This window comes from Meles meles, chromosome 2 (genome assembly GCF_922984935.1).
Source record: "Meles meles chromosome 2, mMelMel3.1 paternal haplotype, whole genome shotgun sequence".
Lineage (NCBI taxonomy): Eukaryota > Metazoa > Chordata > Mammalia > Carnivora > Mustelidae > Meles > Meles meles.
Window position 1 is genome coordinate 196401727 of NC_060067.1, and position 22718 is coordinate 196424444.

General features: G+C 47.6%; 1 protein-coding gene across 1 annotated transcript in view; it reads right to left on the bottom strand.

Annotated features, from left to right (window-relative positions):
* The window catches only part of WWC2 (WW and C2 domain containing 2), a 205435-nt gene that overhangs the window by 45357 nt on the left and 137360 nt on the right, over positions 1 to 22718 (bottom strand). Inside the window, exons 9-16 of the mRNA XM_045997408.1 lie at positions 19686 to 19928; positions 14256 to 14345; positions 12592 to 13211; positions 9188 to 9317; positions 8314 to 8394; positions 8130 to 8216; positions 4804 to 4996; positions 2647 to 2811 (exon numbers count right to left, since the gene is read on the bottom strand). Of these exons, the coding sequence (XP_045853364.1) occupies positions 2647 to 2811; positions 4804 to 4996; positions 8130 to 8216; positions 8314 to 8394; positions 9188 to 9317; positions 12592 to 13211; positions 14256 to 14345; positions 19686 to 19928 (1609 nt within the window). The remainder of the gene's footprint in view (positions 1 to 2646; positions 2812 to 4803; positions 4997 to 8129; positions 8217 to 8313; positions 8395 to 9187; positions 9318 to 12591; positions 13212 to 14255; positions 14346 to 19685; positions 19929 to 22718) is intronic.

Genomic DNA, 22718 nt, shown 5'->3' on the forward strand with positions numbered 1-22718 from the left:
CCCAAATAAATGGGAAGATAGCCCGTATTCATGATCAGAAGACTTAAAAATGGTAAGATGACAATACCCTCCAAATTAATCTACAGGCTCAAAGCAATCTATTAAAAATCCTAGCTGCCCCCTTTTTTTTTTTTGCAGAAATTGACAAACTGATATTAAAATTCATATGGAAATTCAAGAGAGCCAAATAGCCCAAACAATCTTTAAAAAGAAAAACAAAGCTGGATGACTCATATGTTCCTATTTCAAAGTAACTACAAAGCTACAGTCATTGTGATACTGTGATGTTGGCATAAAGACAGCATACAGGTTAACAGAACAGAATTTAGAGTTCAGAAGTATAAAGGATCGTACTAACATGGCTTTCAGCAAGGGTACCAAGTGGGGAAAGATTCGTGTTTTCAATTAAGCAGTACTGCGAGCAATTGCATAACCACCTACAAGAAAATGGAATTGGACCTACTCCTCACATCACACAGGAAGAAAAACTCAAAAGGATCAGAGCCCTACAAATAACACGGAACTTTCAAACTCTCAGAAGAAAACACAGGACTAAATCTTTATGATGTTCGGCTGGGCGAAGTCTTTCCAGATAGGACACCATAGCACAAGCAATGCAAGAAAAAAAAAAAAAACAGGCAATCTGGACTTTGATCAAAATTTACAATCTCGTATTGCAAACAAAACCACCAGGAAAGTGAATAAAAACCCACTGAATGAGAGAAAAATATCTGCAAGTCATTTATTGTATCAAGAATATATGAGGAACTCTTATAACTTAATAATAAAATAATAAAGAGATAATCAAGTGAAATAGTGAAAAGATGAAGAAGTCATCTAAAACACAAAAGATCCAAATAGGCAGCTCTCAAAAAAAAAATTAAAAATATACCAATGGCCCATAAGTCCATGAAAATGTGCTCAGTATCAGGAGTCATTAGGGAACTATACATCAAAACCCCAACAAGCACCTCACACCGCCTAGCCAAAATCAGAAAGACAGAGTAAAAACGTGCGGCCAAGCTGGGCTGGCAGGAGCCCGCGCACACTGGTGAGGGTGGAAACGGTGCCCCCACTGTGGAAGACAGCTTGTCAGCTCCTCGAAATGTTAAAACACAGAGCTATGACCCAGTAGGTCCCCCTAGGTACAGATGCCAAAGAGGAACAAAAACGTATGTCTTAACAAACAGATGTTCACGGCAGCGGTATTAATAGTCAAAAAGCAGAAACAGCCCAAACGCCCATGTACTGATGAACAGATAAACAAAAGCTGGTCTATCCACGTAATAGAGCATTCTTCGGAACGATAAGGGAATGGGGTACGAACACCCGCTAATGTACGGAGGTACTCTGAAAACGCGATGCTAAGTTGGAGAAGTATTATTCCATGTATGTGAAATGTCCATAGTAGGCAAATTTACTGAGGCAGAAGGACGAGTGGTTGCCTCGGGGGAAAGGCCTTAGGGAGGATGGAGGGCCACTGCTCAGGAGTAGAGGGAATCTTTCTGGGATGATGACAATGTTAGAAGACTACGTCGTGGTGACGGTGACCAGCTCCGTGAATACACTAAAAACCACTGAACGGTGTGCTTCGGACGGGTGAACTGTACGTTTTCCATGGAGGAACCACATGGTATGTGAATTACACTGCATCAAGCTGTTAAAAAAATCTACCCACAATGGGACCATCCCATCGGCGCTCTCCAAAGTCCAAGTCCGATTTCATCATCCCGTGTGCCTCCCTTAGCTCGACCACAAACTGGGGCGTGTGACACAAGCTTGACCGGCACTCTTGCTTCCCTTTCACCACCCCAAGAGATGACCAGTGATTATCTGCCTCTGCTCAGTGAACTCTTTCCTCAGAGATAACCGAACATGCACTTGAACTTGGTAACCACGTTCACAGACGCCAAGTCAGTGATGAATGGCTTCCCAGAATGCCCCCTCTGTAAATTTTTAGAAGTGTTGAATGTGGATGACCTGTTGGTTTATAACAAACTTGACAGAAAATATTTATGGCTTTACTGATGTAACAGATAGCGACCAAGACAATCTTTAGCCTTAGTCATTTAACGGCTGCAAATGATCCAAGTTCTGAATGTATAACCTGAGCACAACATATTAAAGTATAAATTTAGGGGCGCCTGGGTGGCTCAGTGGGTTAAGCCTCTGCCTTCGGCTCAGGTCATGATCTCAGGATCCTGGGATCGAGCCCTGCATCAGGCTCTCTGCTCAGTGGGGAGCCTGCTTCCCCCTCTCTCTCTGCCTGCCTCTCTGTCTACTTGTGATCTCTGTCTGTCAAATAAATAAATAAAATCTTTAAAAATAATAAATAAATAAATAAATAAAAGTATAAATTTAAAGCGAAAGGTTTTCCAGGGTCTCCTAACCCCACTATGACTCTGCATCAGTTTATTCTGATGGAAGGAAGTGTGAGCAGAGACGAGTGGTTCTTTTATAAACTATACCTAAAACAAAGCTGGAAATTATCTTTCTTTCTGGTTTTGAGTTGTTGGGAAGCTGCAAGGAAGGGGGAAGCCGGGGGAGGAAGGGTAGTGAAGGTGACTGGGAACAGGCCGGTACCACAACATTACACATTCCACATTATTTCCTTGAGTCAGCCTTTACACTCCAATTCGGACTCACCAAGTCTATCGCATCTATTAATGACTGAGTTGTTTGAAATACAGAGTCCTCATTTCCTTCGTCATTCTTTTTGCAAGCCATTTGCTTGGAAGGAAGCAGGTTATACCACAGAGTGAACATCTCGCTGGAAAATGGTAAATCAGCCAGACTGATCTGAGTTCCGGCCTGCGCGAAACGAAAGGGGTGGGCGGAGAAAACAAGAGAAAATAAAATGTTTAAATTCATATTTGATTCCTCTCGTGTAATTAAGATTATTGGGCAAACCTGTTTTAGGGTTTAAAAAATGCAATAGTCATGATATAAAGAATTGGTGGATTTTTTTTTTAACCTGAAGGTGTGGCGAAGTAAGAAATAACCCCAATCTAGAAACTAAAAGCTAACCCTAGGATTATTTTGTGAGGTACTCTTTTGCTAAAACCTAATGACTTAAGGATGCAACTTAAGGATGCAACTCTGTATTTTTTAATGAAAAGTCAAAAAATAATTTAAAAAATAAACAACTGGGTGGTTCAGTGGGTTAAAGTCTCTGCCTTCGGCTCAGGTCATTATCCCAGGGTCCTGGGATCGAGCCCCGCATCGGGCTCTCTGCTCTGCGGGGAGCCTGCTTCCCTTCCTCTCTCTCTGCCTGCCTCTCTGCCTACTTGTGATCTCTGTCTGTCAAATAAATAAATAAAATCTTAAAAAAAAAAAAAATCTTCCAAAAAATAAACAACTAAGGATAAATCATAATAGCTCTCACAATACACTGTAAGAGTCATTTGATTATTACTCACAAAAACCCATTATCCAGTATAAAATTCAAAAACCAGGAGCACCTGGGTGATTCAGTTGTTTAAACATCTGCCTGCGGCTCAGGTCATGATCCCAAGGTCCCGGGGTCGAGCCCCATGTCGGGCTTCCTGCTTAGTGGAAACCTGCTTCTCCCTCTCCTCCCCACTCATGCTCTCTGCCACTATTTCTGTCTCTCTCTCAAACAAATAAATAAAATCTTAAAACAAAACAAAACAAAAACAAATAAAAATCTTACTGTGGTTCTTAAATGAGAGACCAGGTAGCAAAATTTTTCTTCGGGTTTGCAGAATGTCAAGAAAAGTTTTCATATTCCAGCAAATGACATATATGAGCCAGAATCTAATTAAATGGTACCATTTTTTTAAAGGCTATTAATTAACATATTCACTAACTTTAAGGAGCTTCTGACACACAAATCTACTGTAGCAATCTGCTAGCCTCATGAGTCTGCTATCTTTGCTTCTCTTTTTCCTGCCACGTAATATTATCAAATATTTTTTTCACACCAAGAAAAGGAAATACTTATAAGAAATCTATCACCCTTATGAACTTTGTTCATCACGAAGCGTGTTTTTGTGCTTCTGACTGTACTGCAGAGAAAAGTTCAACCCGAAACCCGTGCTACTGTTTGGACACACGGGCAGCCCCTCGCTGCCTGCATCTGACCATCCTGTGTCCCTTTTCCGGTGTGTCATGGTTTTTTGGTTGTTATGTACAAGGGCGTGTTAAACTCACCATTAGTTATAGGTGACGTCTCCTGCATTATTAGCACTGAAACATCATATTGCTCTAAAAAGCAACATTTAAGTCTTCCTAGAAGCTATAATACCAGGGCTAGGAAGAATATAATAAAGGGACCGGACACTCAGTCTCCTGCTTAATTTAGACTTACAACAGTGAATGACGTGTGGGATGTCTTTTTGATCTCCGGCTCCATCGTTCACCAGCTGTGTGACCCTAGACTTACTACCTCTTCTGAAAAGAGGGGTACTCATACCTCTTCCCTGAGACCGTCATGAGGATTAAATGAGATAATGTACATAAAACGCCCAGCACAAGACTCATGTTGGGAGTAGTACGCATGCTTCAGAGTGATCATCAGGACAGAGGTCACAGGGCAAAACGGGAGATAGATTTTACAGAAAATCACAATTAATAAGCAGAACGGAGAGGTCTTGAATAAGAGAATGAAAACCAGAAATCCCCGCTTCAAATAAAAACAAATGAGAGCATCGCTGCTGTGCCCGAGGTCCAGGCAGATCTGTGGGGTGTCAGGCCCAGCGCAGGGGCGTCTAGAGAGCTCTTCTCAGCATACACACCCCACCCCGGGCCTTCCGTGGGGACGGGGCCTGGGAAATGACCTACCAGGCATTCTTCACTCCGGTGTCTGCTAACAGAGCAAAGGTCCACTCTCAGCGTCTTCTGCTGTAAGGCCGTTTGGGAAATGGCCACTCTGAACACGTCGTTGAATAAGATGCATTCTGTGGCCGGATGGACTTTTGTGCGAAACAGACAGCTGACGTCCGCTGAGGAGGGCAGCAGAGCAACCCTGAAGTAGCTGCGAAGAGCAAGAGTGAAAGGATTTCACTGGAACTCAGACGACGCCAGAGCCCGTCCGACCGCGCCCAGCGGCAGAGAGAAGGCTCGGTCCTCCACCCACCCGAGCCCACAGTGCCCTGCGCCTGCCACTCAGCCCAGGGCTGCAGCAAAGACATGACCGGGCAGGGGAGGGGAGGAAAAAAATCCACGGGGCGGATGAATGTAACGTCCCACCCGCCCGGGGACAGCCAATTCCGAAGTAAAGTTTTCTGAGTCCGGGAAGATGGGATCATGCAAAGCCAATTTTGTCCCAAAGAATCTTCACCCCCGAGAGTTAAACAGGGGGTGCTGGTGATCATTTCCCAGGACTGGACTACACTACCCTACGAGCAAAAAAGAACAGCGAAGTAGACTACTGTGAAGGAAACTTACAAATCTCCTGTCGAGGATCACGAAAGTTTCAATAACGAAACTTTGTAAAATTTCAAAGGGAGAGTTGTAAAAGTTTGTAAGCTTTGTAAAAATTCAAAGGGAGAGTTAAAGAAAACCAGTAACTTCTCATACTATGTGCAGGTGATTTTTCTAAGCACACGTTACACGCGGGTTCACAATTCCTAGAAACGGCCCGAGGTATTTTCTTTTAAATCCCAGAAAGAAAAAGCCCATTAAATCTGCCCCCCACCCCAATTCTGGGCTGATCTGATTCCTATTCTAAAAGACGCCTTTCTCCGATTATGAAAACTGTAAATTCCCAGGCAGGACTGAGGGATGTCCTACTATTTCTGTATTTTTATATCGGAATAGAAAATTGATGACGCAGTATGTACAATTATGGAATTATCAGAATATAAAAACCGACTATGGAGAGTCAGCCTGGGGACTGCGGCGCCTTGCTCGGCTGCTGTTAAGGCTGGAGATGGGGCAGAAGAAATCTTTCCGAAAGCCAGGAGGGGAGTACGGCTGCAGAGCTGGAATGGAGGGAAGCCATCTTCTGCCCCTCCAGACCTCAGTTTCCCTCTGTGCCAGTGGCCTAACCACTTCCGGGACCCCAACACATTTCCACCAGAGGCAGCAGGGGAAGAAGGTCAGGACACTCGTCCTTGCATTCTGCTGTAGGCGGGGTCTCGCCACACTGGAGGCAGGAGCCCACCAGCTGGAGGGTAGCTCTGCCTCGTGTAATTAATAACCAGAAAGTAAATTTTGAGGTTGGGGGCGGGGGCCTCCACACATCCCTGGATCACTTTTACGAAACTTCCCTTTTGGCAGTGTCCTGATTTAGACCGAGGCTTTCATGTAGGGGCTTAGGAACACGGCCCTAGACATCTCAGGAAGGCGCAGACCAGTCAGATGAGTAAGTGCCCGCGAGCTGGGCGCATCCGAGCCCGCTGCACTCACTGCCTGAGGACAGCCCCGGGTCCTGAACTGTGCTGGCTGGCACCCTACCCCAGGGGTACTTTGTTTGTGACTTTCCGGGAGGAAAGCGAGAGTGACTGTGATTGGCTCTGCAGTGGCACATCTGGGGACGCCTGCCCTTAACAGCACGAGGTTAAAGAAGATGCGGGTTCTCTTGGGGACTTCGGTAGTTTTCTCCCGACTGGTGGGATGGCTCTCCCTGTTCATAGGTTCGACCCCTGGTGGAGTGGTCTTCTCCCAGGTGATGCCTCACTGAAATGAATAGGCGGCCGACACTCCAGTATTTCAGCCTACTCACTGGTAGGGGAGTCACAGACAGTATCGTCAAGCCAGTCTTCCCTAAATGCTACTGACCGGCCTTCCTAACCTCAGTTCCAGTAAGCAGGCTCTCTGGGGTGATAACAAGGACCATGCCCCCTGACCCCACACACACACCTTGATTTCAGGAGACCCCGCAGCCCACTCCCCTCCTGGAACTCTACTCCCCTGCAGCTTTGATGACTGCCAATACACAGAAGCCGCTCACTCTGTTCTACGGTCTCCGAAACAATCTCACCTCGCTCTGCTTTTACTTAGACCCAGTTTCTTTTCTCTGACAAATCTTAGGAGTATTCGGATGTGAACTGAAAAGTAAACCCACAGGGAAAACATCCAGAACTCTTACATTTACTCTATGCAATGTCCTTCTCATTGAGGAATATACTCTTGTCACTAAGGAGAACATCCACCTGGCCGGGTCCAGAGTCTTGGGAGACACCCATCAATAGCCCTTTCTTATTTCCAAGTCCTTTTTTTTTTTTTTTTTAAAGATTGTATTTGTTTATCTGACAGACAGAGATCACAAGTAGGCAGAGAGGCAGGTGGGGGGTTGAGGGGAAGCAGGCTCCCTGCCAAGCAGAGAGCCTGATGTGGGGCTCGATCCCAGGACCCTGAGATCAAGACCTGAGCTGAAGGCAGAGGCTTTAACCCACTGAGTCACTCAGGCGCCCATTTCCAAGTCCTGATACTGGCAGACTGAACAAAGTGTGAAGTGCAGAGCTACACGGAGATTCTGGATTTGAAGTCAGAGGTGCTGAGTTGAAATCTGGCTTCTTCCTGGGGTTCTCTGGCCATGGGCCTTTAAAAGAACTCCTGAAAGGCTGACTCCAGAGAGTGTGAACGGTGGTGAAGATCCTAGAGACACCGGTCGGGAGAGACTCCCCAGGCAACAGGCTACGTAGCATCATAACATCACTTGAAGTGAAATAACTTTAAGGAATTACTGTCACAGGAAGGCGAATGCTAGATGTTAAGGAAAGACACGCTTATGTGTAGTATGATAGGGCCTCTGGCCAAGTTGTATTGACAAGTGAAATTTATTCACTACATTTTCATGTAAAAAATCAGAAAATTACTTTAAGCCAAAAGCAGGTATAATTAGGCAACAACAAACATTTTAATTAAATTAAAATTAAAAGACTCAGGCCCCGGCATAGCATAACAGTTTCTGGTTGTAAAGGGAGATTTTAAAAACTCCTGGTTCCTAAGCCTAACTATGAATGGGTTGGATAAGGATCAGAATCTAGTACGCTTTTTATACATTCTCCTTTTCTCTTCGTTTTATCCACTGTGGACTGAGGGCTTGGTCCTTCCCGTATGTCTTTCCCACATTCACCGGGGCGAACTGCTCAGTCACAACGTACAATTTATCACGTGTGAACCATACACAGCTCTTCACTTTGTTCTTTGATTTTACTTACACTTTTGAAGTATGAGGTATCAAGAAGGCGTGAAGATTTCGGAGCTGTGCTAGAATCACCATGAAGCTTGAACTTTTGGCGTCGTATCTGTCAGAAGAGAAGCCGATGAAACTGGGAAAGGGCACAGGCCAGTTGTCCCTGCACCGAATTCTAGAAGTGCCCTCCTCCACCTGCGTTTCCTTACCTGAGGCCGATCTGCACCTGGGCCGTCTCCACGATGGTGACATCCCCGTCACTGTAGGGAACGTCTTCAGCTTCACTAGGCCTAGGGACAGGGCAACAGGGGGCGCAGGTGAACCGTTTATGAACATGGGTATTGACTGTCTTGGTTACTGTTTGCACTTGCTGATTCTGAATGAAAACCTGAATTAACAGCACTTCTCCAGACCCCAGGGTACCCGACCCCAGGGAAAACTCACTCTTCTAGATCTTTCTTCAACTTTTCAAGAGGAGTCTGCCTCTGAGCCATTCGGGGACAGACTTCCTGATGCCTGACTTTCCTGAGCCTCCCTGGGAGGGGAGGGGTTGTCCCCCCCCACACCCCGAGATACATTCCAAGCTTTTAGAAATAGACATGAGAAGGTTCATGTTCCAAACGGGCAGAGGTCAGCAACTCCAACATTCTCCTTAAAATTGAGTTTTAAGTCTCCAAGCGGGTCAGATGGGAGGTTTCTGATACACTGGAATTTTCAGGCCCACCAACTTCTCCAACTTCTTTCTTTTTTTTTTTTTTTTTTTAAAGATTTTATTTATTTGTCAGAGAGAGAGAGAGGGCGAGAGCGAGCATAGGCAGACAGAGTGGCAGGCAGAGAGAGAGAGAGGAGCAGGCTTCCCGCCGAGCACGGAGCCCCATGTGGGACTCGATCCCAGGATGCTGGGATCATGACCTGAGCCGAAGGCAGCCGCTTAACCAACTGAGCCACCCAGGCGTCCCAGGCCCACCATTTCTTTAATGCCCACCGCCCTTCCACAGCAGAGCAGACCCCCAGGCGAGAGCCCACACGCACAGCCAGGAAGAGGTAACCGTGTAGCGCACAAGCACTCCTGCAAGTCCTTACTGTTTCACGAAAGCTTCGTAGACCCCGCTGTCTCCAGCCACAGACTCGTCAGACACGGCAGCCGACACGCAGGCCGTCTTCTCCCCGAGCAGGTGGCTGGCTCTTCTTTTTGGTAATGATTTTTCCACATCTAGGGAGGGGAGAGCGAGCGTGCTAATTAGGATTTATTATTAGGAAAGGTTAAATGTAAAAATACACACGTGGCTTGGTTAGGAGCAACCCCAAAGATTTTGCATCTGGGAATCGAGGACGTCACTACTAGAGGGGACAGATGTGGCCGCTTTAAGGCATCCCGATGTTACAGAGGTCCCTGGGATGCCAGTCATTTTGGTCATCATTTAAGAAAGAATACAGTTTCTCTCCGTCCGGAAACACTTGAAGGGAAGGGATAAATGACACACATGGCCGTAGGTCCCTGCTTCTGTCCGTTAGGGATTCACGGCAGTCACCATCCGCTCGGTGTCAAGGAGCGAACTGCATCCCTCAACTCTTAAAAGATATTTCTGGAACAGAGAGCACCCAGCTACTCAACGGCAAGAAAGGTTTCTGACTCTTCGGCCCCCCCTTCCCTCCACACACCATAGTCTACATCTTGCGGGCTACCATGCTAACAGAAGCTAAAGAAAAAAAAAAGTCTTTGACTTATAGAATTCCTCACCAGCTAATACCAGCAGGGGGAAAAAAAAAAACCCAACTTTGTGCTACTGAATCTTCAGCACCAACTCCCACTTAACTTTTATCTCTAACTCATATTCATATACTGTGTCCTGTGGTGAGCAAGGAGCATTCGTTGAAAGCCATGTTCCTACGGAGCGAGCCGCGAGCCTGCGGCGTTCTTTCATCCACCCGCGAGTGAGCCGGGATCAGGATTGCTATGCATCTCGCCCCCCTTCTGAGTCGTGACTTTACATCTTGTTAAGATGTTTAAGTTTTAGCGCTTCAGATTATGGGACTGATTGCTGCATTTCCCTTTTTATTTCTGGCAGTGGGAATGCTTTCTCCTTGATGATCAAGTGCCTCTCTCCGCCCACCCCCCTTCACACGGGGTGAAGGTGATGACATGATTTATTGATTACCCCCGGGAATATCCACGGCAGCTGAAATTGACTTTGACAATGACAGAGACTGAATGGAAGGACTTCGTAGTCATTCCGACGTGGTCTCTGTCCTCCAGCGGGCACTGGCGCCGGGGAGCGGGATGTGCATAAGGGAAGTCGGCTTGACCTGCAGAAGATTCCAGAGTGCTGAGGGAGAGCAAGCGGCATCACGACCCTGGGCCACCCGCCCCCCACATAGAGGTCAGACACCCCCAAATGGGCCAAGTGCTGGTGATCTGACCTCTAGAGGATGAGTCTTTACGGTTAAATATATGCTTTTAGCTGTTTTCACGCATGGCTCTCGACACTCCAAAGAAAGCTCTTGGATATCCTTCCTTTAGGGTGACTGCTTTCTAAGGTAGCAGCTTTCTAATACAAGATGCGTTTGAAAGGTAAGAGCTCTATCATGGAAGCTTTTGCAATGCTGGGTTCTTGGAGCAGACCCAGAGGCAGGAGCAAGGCTAGAGTCGGGCAAAGAGGCCCACAGACCCAGGTGGGGTCAGACCTGGGCGATTTTCACGCTGGTCTCCCGGTTTTCTGGCAGTCGGCCTCATGGGCCAGTCTCTCCAAACTGACTGAGTGTTGAGAATGGGTCGCTGGAGAACATTCCAGATACACAGAGTGAAAACAGCTTTGACATGCTCAAGAGCCTTCAAGTCCAAAGTACAGAAGCGTGGCAAAGAAAACACCCCATTTCTTCTCTTGCTTCTTCTTGTGCACTTTCATGATGTCAGCGGCCTATGGTAGGAACCCGGCTTAGCACCATCTGTACTGTTTAACCGCATGCAGTAGCACTAATTTCATGAACAGAGTACTCATGAACAGAACGCTGAGTGCCAGGCCCAGTTAGAGGCTGTCGCTGTGTTCTGGCATCCATCCTCCCAGCACATTGCAAGGTAGGGACTCTATCATCCCCATTCTGCAGGTGAGAAACAACAAAGTGGAGGGCCTGGGTAACGTGCTTGTGCTTGCTAGAACCAGAGTGAGGGTGCAGGTGCGGCTGGCTCCAGGCGCAGAGAGCACCGCCCGGCCCCGCACACTGCACGCCTTCCTGGAGGCAGAAGGGAGGCCCCACTGCTGGCTTCCGCTCTCCTGGAATCACCAAGTAAAGCCACCCGACTGCGCATTTTCTCTGACGTCAATGACGTCATTGACACGTCACTTGCAGCTGTGGCCCCTTCCAGGCAGTGCCACACAAACCACACAGATGTCTCCTGTGCCCCCCAGGCCACCTGCAGGCGGGGTTTCGGCCTTCAGGATCGGAAATCACACACATGTGCTGGGTTTGTCTCTCTCTTTAAACATCGAAACTGGCCAATGAGTTAAGACTTAGAATTCTTCAGACCAGAGACAGAAAATAAGGAGGCTTCTCAAAGCAGCAGGAAAATACTTCTGAAGAGGCCTGGCCTCTTCTGTGTCGTGGACACAGTGACGTGCGTAGATCTGAATGGGGCTTCTGGGGACCTGCACTGGGGCTTTTAGCTCATGCTGCATTTCAGGCTAGCTCTGAGGCAGACCACGGTCCTTGAGCCACAATGGTGGTTATCAGCCAACAAGGATACCTTCCTGTTCTCTTTACAACCACCTCTAATATACTGAGAGCTTCCGCCTTGCAAAGGGAAACAGATATTGAAACAAAACAAAACAAAAACCAAAAAACGAAAACTTGCCCTCCGTTTCTGTCTCTGCTTACAAAGGCAGCGGTGAGCGCGAGATGGGCTGCACGCTTTCCTGGGCTGCAACTAGCAAAGCGGCCAGCAGATGGCAGGCTAACACTACCACATCAGAACCCGCTCTCCCCAAATTCACTTTGGGCAGAAAGGGAGAGACCGGCATGAAACAAAAATTGTATTTATAAAGAATTCCCTGAGCAATCTAAACATTGAACCCTGATACTAATTAGCTGCTATGCTAATTGCCTTGGTTTTAATCTGTTTTAGGCCGACTTTAAAAAGAAAGTCCTCTTCTTTCGCCTTGCTATTTCAGAGCCCAAATCTATTTGGCGGTGTGAAGTGTGTTCACAAGACGTGTCCCCAGCCAGCTGCCACCGTACAAAGGGTTTCTGGACAACAGGACAGACACTTCATGATTAAATCTATTAAGCAGGGAAGGCGACTTTTATTTGATAAAGAAAAAATGTCTAGTCTAGGTGTATCAGTAAAAACTCCTTCTCAAATGAACCTAGAGAGAGAGAGAAGGGGGGGACGGACACACACCACAATTTGTTTCCATGGAAAAAGCAGCCCTCCCACCGTTCTTCTTAAAATAATTAAGAGGGAGGAGCCAGAAGCAAAGGTCTCTGCTCACCTGCAGTTCCTTCATACAACGGCTCCCGGGCACATTCCCCGAGGTCCTTATCCTCTGCGAGAGGCTGGGACACTCCTCCTGAATGAGAATCCAGCAAGATCTGACTTTCGCCGAGGCTGAGGTCTGCAAAATGGCCACTCAATTCACAGTCTTCAAAGTCAGCAGTGAACCGATGGAGAGGAACATCGTGAGCAGACATGGGGAACGTGCCTTCTAGAACCAAGGGAGAGCCGGGAGGGGACAGGGAGGAGAGGGAGGACCGTGAGGACAGGGACGTCACAGACTTGGGGGCCTCAGTCCGTGGGGGTGTGTGGCCTGCGGCCGCGGCTGCCACCCCGCAGGGACCGCTCTGGCCGGGCTGGCTGGGGGACTTGACCACTTCGTTTTCATGGATGGTGGTGATGGGTCCGGAAGGAATGTAGCCGCCTTTCTCCTGCAGAAGGAGATCCAGTTTGCACTGGTAATCCGTGTCCGTCTGGTCGCTCTGACTGGTGTAATAGAGCTCTCCGGAACTGAGGGAGCTGAGCGAGCCCCTGCTGGAGGTGTTCAGAGACCCCCGGCTGGAGGCCAGGGAGCCCAGGCTGCTCCCAGATGACATGGACAGGGTGCTGGCCGAGAGGCTGAGGGGAGAGGGGCCCTCGCTGTGAAAACTGGCATGACACAGAAACCCAAGCGCGATGCCCACCACCTCCTCCGCACCCCGGAGGGAAGGAACCCAGTGGCGCCAAATAGCATAATGACGGGGGGGTGGGGGAGGGAGGGGCGGAAAAATAACCCATTATTATGATATTACCTATTGCCACGCTGACTCATGAACACTTTCAACCTGGCTCTCTACACAGCAACTCTGTTCTGACTAAAGATTGAGTCCCTTTTGCAAAAACCAAATCCAAGAAAGTAATGAACACCTACCAACAAATCTACCTGCACACAGAGCCCGCAGCAAGTACGCGATTTAATAATCGGGAACGGGAAAAGAGTGTATATGGTACTGAGTGCTAGTGCAGTTATTTTGGTTAAAGAATAAAGCTTTGAATCTTGACAGAGAACAAAGGCAAGCTGATGAAGACAGAGAGGTTTCACACAGGCCCCCGTCTCCCTCGGGGTGTGCGTGCTGAAGGAGTGAACATGTAGCTAACTATTAAGGCAAATCTTTCCTCCTCCTCCTCCCTTTTTAAAAGAAAGGGTGATCTAAAGAAATGTGTCATTTCCTAAGTATGTCTTCATAGCTAAAATATATAAACTATATATCTTCTTCCCAAATATCTTCTGCCTATGACTTTGGGGCTTGTGGGGGGAAAAAAATCTATGCAACTTTAAATTTGATCATCCAAAGTTTTAATTTTATTAGCATAACTATTTTATTTACTTTTTAAAAAAATATTTTACTTATTTGAGAGAGAGAGAGACTGAGAGATAACAGAGGCAAAGGGAGAAGCAGACTCCCCGCCGAGCAGAGAGCCCAAAGTGGGACTCGATCCCAGGACCCTGGGACCATAACCTGAGCTGAAGGCAGACACCCAACTGACTGAGCCACCCAGGTGTCCCAATTTTATTTACTTTCTAACAGTTGAGCATAAAGGGGAAAAGTAACCCAGAATGAACCAAAACATGCCTGAATGTAGTCAAGAAGAACCTTTCCCTCAAGAACCAAGCAGGCTTACCTTTTAAGTTGTGAATGCAAACAAGTAGTTAATTTAGTACTTTCTTCAAGTTTTTGTAGAAGCTCTTTCCTTCGCTCTTCCAATTTCAATCTAGAAAAAAGAAACAGAAATGAATTTATTTCCATGTAATTACAATAAAACAGAAACTGAAGGAAAAGATTCTTATTATACAAACATCATGTATCATGAGGGGGAAACGCAAATGAACGGACAGGAGAGAAAACAGAGCCACCAACAAGAGGCAAAGTGGGCACAACCGTCCACGGCCACGCTTAGCGAAGAGGGAGATCTATCCCGAATCAACGTTACTGAGAATCTAAAAAATTCCAGTATTCTAAAATTTTCTTAAATGGTTTTTAAAAAAATTATGTTACGTCAGTCACCATACAGTACATGTTCTGTGATTCACAGTTTGTGTATAACACCCAAAGGCTTGTGCTCTCATGAGGCAGGGAATGACAGCCAGGAGGAAAATCACAAACCACTAAGAAAGATCACGGAATCCTTCCACAGGCCTGGGATTTGGCCTAAAGTTACTAAAACACTTGACAGGAGTAACAGAGAACCATGAAAGACCGTCCTGAAGTGCTGGAATTGACAAAGACCGTTTCCAACTGATATTCAGTGACAAAAATCCCAATCTTACTTTGATGAGAATTTCAGCAACTAAGAAACAAATTCGTCCATATTGCCAGTGTGAACTCATTTGGGCTTAACGGTTTCAACAAGGAGAAGACACAGAAGTGATTTCCCTTCCCACCCTATAGCACATCTCATTGTCCGCGCCGATGATCACGAAATTTCATACGCATTCAACCGACCAAGGTTTTAAAAAATATGGCCTGTTGGAGAACTTCGTAGGTGAGTAAGTCATTTAAAAATAGATCAAGCGTACAGTCTATGTCACCTGTCTTTGGACATCCCTGGAAGGGGCCTGTCCAGCGCAGTCAAGGACCGCAGAACGGGACCGAGAAGACCACTGTGGTGTCTGGTGGATCTCCTGCTACTGATCGTGTGTCCTCAACCCAGTCACTGAGTCGAGGGGTTCCAGCTTTCTCATCTGCAAATGGGCGATTAAAATCCTCCTGTGTCTGTCTGCTAAGGCTGTTCCAGGGATCAAATGCAGTGATGTATATAAAAGTGCTCTACAGACATCAAAACAAACCTTGCCTGTTCAAAGCCCGAGCATGCCTTGCGAGGTGGGCATATAAAAATTAGCTATTTTTCTTTGGAGAAAAATAAACTTGCCCTAATTTCTAACCTCTTTGAAATGTATGTTTTGGGCAGTAAGGAAACATGCCCATATTTTATTTATAGCTACCTACCCTTTGAAGTGTCACCAACACAATTTCATTATATGTTAAAATAAAAAAAAAAAAAGCAATTCTTGTCATTTTGTTTAGTACTGCAAAGCATGATAAATTCTTAATTCCCAGCTTTCAAAGGTGCATTTTGGAAAGGAGTAGACGGTCCCTATTTTTTTTTAATCTCTAAAATATAAACAAAAACTCAACATGGAAAAAAATTAATACAACTGAGATGAACTGAATTGAAAGGTAAAGGTCTGGAGAAAGGCCCAAATCCACTAAAATCCATGTCTTCTGAAACAGGAGAAACATTTTTGAAGTAAGTTCTAAAACGGAATACTGCACAAACAAGTGAAGGCTTTTCTGGTGTGTTAAGGAGGCTTCAATAAGACATTAGTGTGTTTCATGCTGAAATTTAAAATCCAAAGTTTTCCCTGTCTTTGTCCCAAGTGACGGTCCCCATTCTGGCCTCCTCCGGCAGACTGCTCAGGCCCTCTTATGGCTTCGAGCTGCTGAGCCTGCCTTCATGTTCTTGTTGGCATGCTCCCCAGTCAGACCCTAAGCTCCTGGAAAGCACCAGCTCTTTCTCCCTCTTCTGCCGGGGCTGCCTGAAGAGCCTGGGGCCCCTCCCAGCACAAGCTCAGGGCCGGTGGTCAGTGTTTCTAGATAACACCTGCCTTGGGAGAAGCACAATGAAGGCACTCAGGAGCCCTTCCAATGGGGTGGCCGTCTTCGATCGGGCGCCCCACTCCCATCTCTGATGGAATCATGGAAGCCGGAAGTCTTCCTCTGGTTCCAGGTGTCTTTTGTAGGAAGCATCCTGCCCCCATCAACGTTCCCCTGACCAGGGATTACAAGAAACTGCTGATATCAGCCCCTTTGAGAGGGTGCGTCCCTGTCTCTCCAAGCCCTTCTCCACAGTGAGAAGATCTTCTCAACCTGGCCCCTAGAGGATGCCTTTCCTCCTGGTCCTACTGACCCACACTATCCATTCATCTGCGCTTCGCAAGACAAGGGCAGCATCTTCACACTGTCCTCTCTCTGCCCTTGTGCCCTGAGAGAAGCACCTGCCTGGTCTCTCCTGATGAAGACCACCCAGAATTTTCCACCTAGGGACAATGTCATGTCATCTATAGAAGTAAGAAGTGCCTTTTCCATTAAAAAAATGACACTCATACCCCCAACCTGCTTGCTTTAAAATTTTTTCAGAATCAGAGACAGAAACATTCACATAATTAAGAAACAATTAAGACATGCTGGCAAGAAGACAAAGCTCTCAAGTGAGAGAATATGGAGCTGTGAGAACATGAATCTGAGAAAATACGGAGCAACGTCACGATCCTCTCAGCTATAGTGTTCGTAGCACAGAGGTTTCGGAACTTCACCAGCTGATGGCAAGGACACGGAAGATGTGTGAAAAGTCCCCCACACAGATATTTTTAATTTGAAAGCGACTCGTGCTTGCTGGTGGTCCCTCATGGTGAGCACCTCCCTCTCCCCGAAGTGCTTTAAGAACCATGGTGCGGGCTTCGTGGGCAGGAGCCAAGAGGAAACGTAAGGATTTAGAACTGGCAAAGCACGATTTGTTTTATGATGAAACGAGGTTGTACACGGTGAATCGTATTTCCCAGAAGCCTCTCCCGACACCACCTGCTCTAGCCCGAGGACGCAGGCAGTGTACAGAGGCACTCTCTTGCCTTCCGAGCACCCCATTTCAGTTCAACAGTAACAATAAACGGAAGAGAAACACTGTATGTGCACGAGGGGGGAGGAAATAATGATCAAGAAAAGGTGAGAGAGTACGGGGGGCAGAGGGCAAAGTCAAACCACTGACAACAGCCACCCAGCCCAAAGCCACGCCGTCCATGTGTACCCGGCAAATACAGGACACGGTGCTCCCTCTGGCAGGCAGCTCTGCTCTTCTGGACGCATGAGATGCTGGGCCTTCTTGCATCCACGGAGAGCAGTGAGAAAACGTCAAGTTGCTCAAGCAAGAAAGCATTTGTCCCCTCAAGCTTATACGACAACATAATGATGGGATTTGGCTTCCCGCCACCAACACAGGACAGATATAAAACACAACTGTACACACGCCCCTTTTTGCCAACAGCCAATTGTGGGAGACAGGGCCATGCAGGTATCAGAAGTTAGAGGGACTTTCAAACTGCTTGCTTCCTTATTCCCCATCTGACACAAACCCCACAGTTTGCCTGGATCTCACTAAGTATACAATTATTTTATGTAAGTATTTCACAACTCCTCTTCCCGAAGGGCTCAAACGCACTCTTTCTGCTGGAATATGGAGAGTTATTACATGTACTATGCACAAGCCAAGGTATAAATGCCAGAACCTAGGCACTTAGGAACAAACTGTATTTTTAATGTTACTTCACCAGTCATTTTCAAAGCTCTAGCCCTAATAAAAAAGACAGACAGGACATCACACCCGTAAAACCTGGTTAAAACGAACACACATGGGGTGCCTGGGTGGCTCAGTGGGTTAAAGCCTCTGCCTTCGGCTCAGGTCATGATCCCAGGGTCCTGGGATCGAGCCCCTCCTTGGGCTCTCTGCTCAGCAGGGAGCCTGCTTCCCCCTCTCTCTCTGCCTGCCTCTCTGCCTACTTGTGATCTCTCTCTGTCAAATAAATAAATAAAATCTTTAAAAACAAAACAAAACAAAAAAACACGAACACACACTTGTCTTCTCACTCCTGGAACAGATCTAAAGGCTGCTTCCACGCCCTTCCCAGGTTCACACACCACAGAGAACAGCGGAGAGGCGCTCAGCTCAGCACATTCCGCATGTCGGATGGGACACTTGGTGTGACCCTGGACACTAACGCCCTTGCTGCTTCCTACATGGGTCACACAAAAGCTACTTGTTTGGTTGTATTTACTGGCGATTAGCAAACTTTCATCCTACAAACTGAAGATCTATAATCACAGACAGGACATCGAGGTAACTCAGGAAAGCAATGGAATTCTGCCCTCTCTCCCTTACTTTTTGCTCCTCTGGTCTCTGTGGGGTGGATCGTCCCCCGCCAGCCTCGCTCACGCCTGCTGTGAGGGTGAGCCTTCAGTCGGCACCACCAGAAAAGTCCAGCAGCATCCGAGGTCTTTCCTCCTACCGCTCCCCCCCCCACACTTCAAAGATTTTGATATCATGCAGACACACAGCCCTCCACATTCACAGAGGACATGGAATTCGAAGGCAAGAAGCCAAGAAGTTAAAAAAAAAAAAAAAAAGAAAAAGAAAAAAAGCAATGGATGGGTGGCACCTGAAATGATACAGATGTGACCTTCCTTCCTGTCCTCCTGGGACAGGCAGCGCACCTGGACTGCTGGCCTACAGAACAGAAGGCTGTGGCGGGGGCCAGGAGCCACACGGTCTATGGCTGGAACAGGGGCGGGGCCACACCCGCCAGTGAAGCCGGGACCCGGGGTCCCTCGCCCATGCCTCGGAAGCAAACACCTACTCGTTCCCCTGCCTGACCCTGCAGCTGATCCGCTTACAGAACCGTATTTTCTCAGATTCCGAGATCCTTTCGCACCTTCCCCGGGAAAGATCAGAAAACCACGGCGGGTGTTTCCCTTTACATTTTCACCTGCTTCGCAGGAGGGGCTCAACTGACAAACGCAATCCCAGTGAACATTCTGGGGCCTGTTAAGATATCAAAGGGAGCAAGCTGTCTTTCCCTTGTGAAACAAAAAGCAATAAACTTTTGCATTCTTGTGAGTCATAAACCCCCGAGTAGGAAGCTGCCACCGCTTAACAGTCCAGATAATGTTTCTTATCAGACTGCGATAGTTTATAGCCATTGTTATCAGACTCTGTCGGTGATGGACTGCATTCCTGGTTTTATGTCAACATTCCTTACTTGCTCAACATCTGTCACGGGCATTTTCGCGTTCCTAACCCACAGAAGAACTGGGACCGCAGCCCCGACCAGGGGGCGGGGGGCCTTACTGCCCTACGGAGAGAAAGTCCCTAGGGGTCGGGGCTCCATCCACCAAGAAGAGATGCGAGGGAGGTTTCCAGAGACCCGGGGCACCGGGCACCCAGGCACAGCCCAGGCGCATGCGCACGGTCTGCCACGTCCCTGTCCCCAGGAGGAGAACGAACCTCTCGGCCAGGGCCCGGCTCGGGGGACTCCGCACGGACAGCAGCTCCTCCTCCAGCCGCTGCCGCTCGGCCTCCAGGCGCTCCAGCTCGTCGCGGGAGCGCTTCTGTGGGGTGACGAACTGCAGCTCCTTCAGAAGCTCCTCCTTCTCATTGATCAGCATCAGCTTCTCCTTCTCGATGTCCAGCGCCCCGGGCCACGTCTCGCTGTCCAGTTTTGACAGTTCGATTTTGAGGTTGGCCATACTAAAAATCAAGCGGTGAGAGGGGGGGGGCGCAGGCTTAGAACTCTCCAGAAAGGGAGAGCACAAAGCAGGCTAAGTTGTGGTGGGGGGGCTGGAGGCTTGCTGTCCTGACTTTCCACGGAGGCCGGGGAAGAGGAGCAGCCCCGTCTGTCCTCCAGGCCCTCGGCCTCACTGACACCTGGCTCTCCTCGGCTGCCTTTTCCTCACCTTGCCGACGGCTGCAAGCACCGGCCTATCTGAGAAAAGAGTGAAGGTCAACGTGCACTGAGCTTAAAAGCCAGAGAGCTCTGGGAGCTGCGGGTGCCGCCCCGATGTGTGACCACCTCTGCAGGGTGACAGGAGGGACACCTGGGGGGCTTCCGTTAAAAAAGAAAAATGAAGATAAATGCTGTTATAGATTTTTGTTCCACTGGGTAAAGACGCTGTCCCCCAGTAAAACGGTAGTCCTGGGGTCGGATGGGCAGCAACTGGGATATCAGCCAGTCAGGGAAGGATGAGGGGAGACGAGACAGCCGCGGCTCGGCCAACCAGGGTTAAACCAAGTCAATCCAGCAGGTTCCATGTGGCCAAGGAAAAGGGAGCAGACCTGCCCTCCCCGGCCTCCTCCACCCGAACCCTCCTCCAGCAAGCTGTGCGGTGTGAAATCAGTGTCTACACTGCTTACTGAGTGCTCACTGACCAGCCCTGTAGACGTGACTGCACAGACCGGAGCGTCTTTCGTCTGGCACTCAGTGCACCCTCCCCAGCAGGGACGGGCAGCTAAGGCAGCCCCAGCGGAGTGATGGCCGGGGCTGGAGCGCGGGGGACAGGGCTGGGAGGAGGAGAAGGAAAACCCAGCGGAGGCGAATATCACCGGCTTCGTAGTTTTGCCTGGCCTCTGATTACACCATGCCTCAAGCTAAGTGGTCAAGTTAGCTTCTGACAGAATGAGAACGTTCTGACGCCCCCGAGATTAACCGACTTGCTCTGGGGGCACCGTGAGGACTACCGGGAGGGTTCAGAAGGCAAATCACGAACACAGCTGATGTTGGCACAGGGAATCTAGGTGCCTACATAGGAAAAAAAAGTTGAATGATCCCTGCGGATCCTGCTACAGCACATAACAGAATACGAAAAACAGGAAGAGGGCATTTTATCTTCCTTTTTAATGGAAGAAGTTGTAGAAGGGAGGAAAAAAGGTAAGCAAAATAATGTCATTAGGACAAAGATGGAAGTGTATCTACATTCTTGCGCCATCGTTTCTTGTTTGAGTTAAAGAAAAAAGACCGTCCTCTCTCACCGGCACTGTGCGTACAGCGTGCTCCCGATTTCCACCCCAGCGCCCGCTCTCATGGCAGAGGTAACATCAGCCGTTCTTCAGCCAGAACCACAAAACTACACACAACTGTCTCAATGTGCTAGAAAATTAATCATCAAAATGCTACATAAGCATGATATTATTAGCTTCGTTAGGCACATGAAGCAAAGGCTGGAGGAGAAAACAAGTTTCAGGGAGACACAGCCCACCTCGTAGAATTGAGGAAGAAAAGCATTTGCAACATATGCATAAACGTTGAGGTTCCCCTTCTCATGAGCATTGCCGGTAACTTTAAATAAAACCCCAAATGAGAACGGGACGGCAAAGCAACCAAATGGGAAGGAACCCATGTCTTGAGCTTTGATGCAACTGAATTAAGAACTGAACCGGGAGCGACAACATAGTGAAGGAAAGAGAGGCATCTATTACTTGTGGGATCGGGTGTTAGGTGGGTCTTGGGTTTTACTTGGAAAGGGTACACCAGATCTAGGGACCAAAATATGATGAAGATTTCCAGGTGCACCTAGGAAGAGAAATGCTGTGTAAGCTCCAGATGGAAAAAGCCGTTCACAGCCAGATGAACGCAAAAGCTCCAGCTGGTCCAAGGGAGGTCAAGTTGAGCCCCAAAGAACAAAGAACCCAGGGGCACGAGGCCTGGTTCTCCAAAATTAATTGAGTTCCGGCCATTCTCCTTCAAAATGCCAGACAGAGATGCCGGGCTTTGTTTACAGCAGAACCCAGGAGCTGTGGCTGCTGCTGGGTTGGTATGCTCACAGACAGAGGGCCACAAACAGCATCCACCAGAGGTTTCCACATCACAGGGCCACAAAACCATAAGGAATCCTCAATCCTTGGTGGTGGGCAAGGCATTAGCTACGGCTCTGAGAAGCAGCCAATAAAGTATACACAATTCTTGCATAATCTACCCAGGAAAACTTACAGGCATTGAAATTAGCTGAGTGAAATGCTGTTCAGAGAAACCAGGTAACTTGTTCAAGCACACGTGGTTAGTAATTTGTAGAACAAAGCTTACAGGTTTTGTTCTTTTTTTCAGTCATCAAAGAACCAAGTAATATTAGTAAGAGAGGCTAAAAAGAGGCAAATATCGTATTTAGGCAAATCAAATAATTGCTTTGTTAAAGCCAGATAACCTCCAAGAACTTCAGCTAATTACTTTTAAATAATCCGCATCACCAATGACAATGGATAATACTTCATTATCTATCTGATGGTCCTGTGATAGCAAACTGTGACCTTCTAGCAGGTCCTCAGTTGAGCCTTCCATGTTCTCAAGGAGGAACATGGTAACCTTCTCTGTTGCCTACAGGGTGGTAATACAGTTTTCTTCCCTAAATAATAAATCACTCTTTTCTTCCTAAATAATAAATCAAAGCATTTTTAAACTCTAAAAAGGAAAATAATGAAATCAAATAGAATAGCATGACCCTCTCCCTCAAAATGAGCAAGGTGTCCATATTATGAAAACAAGTTGAG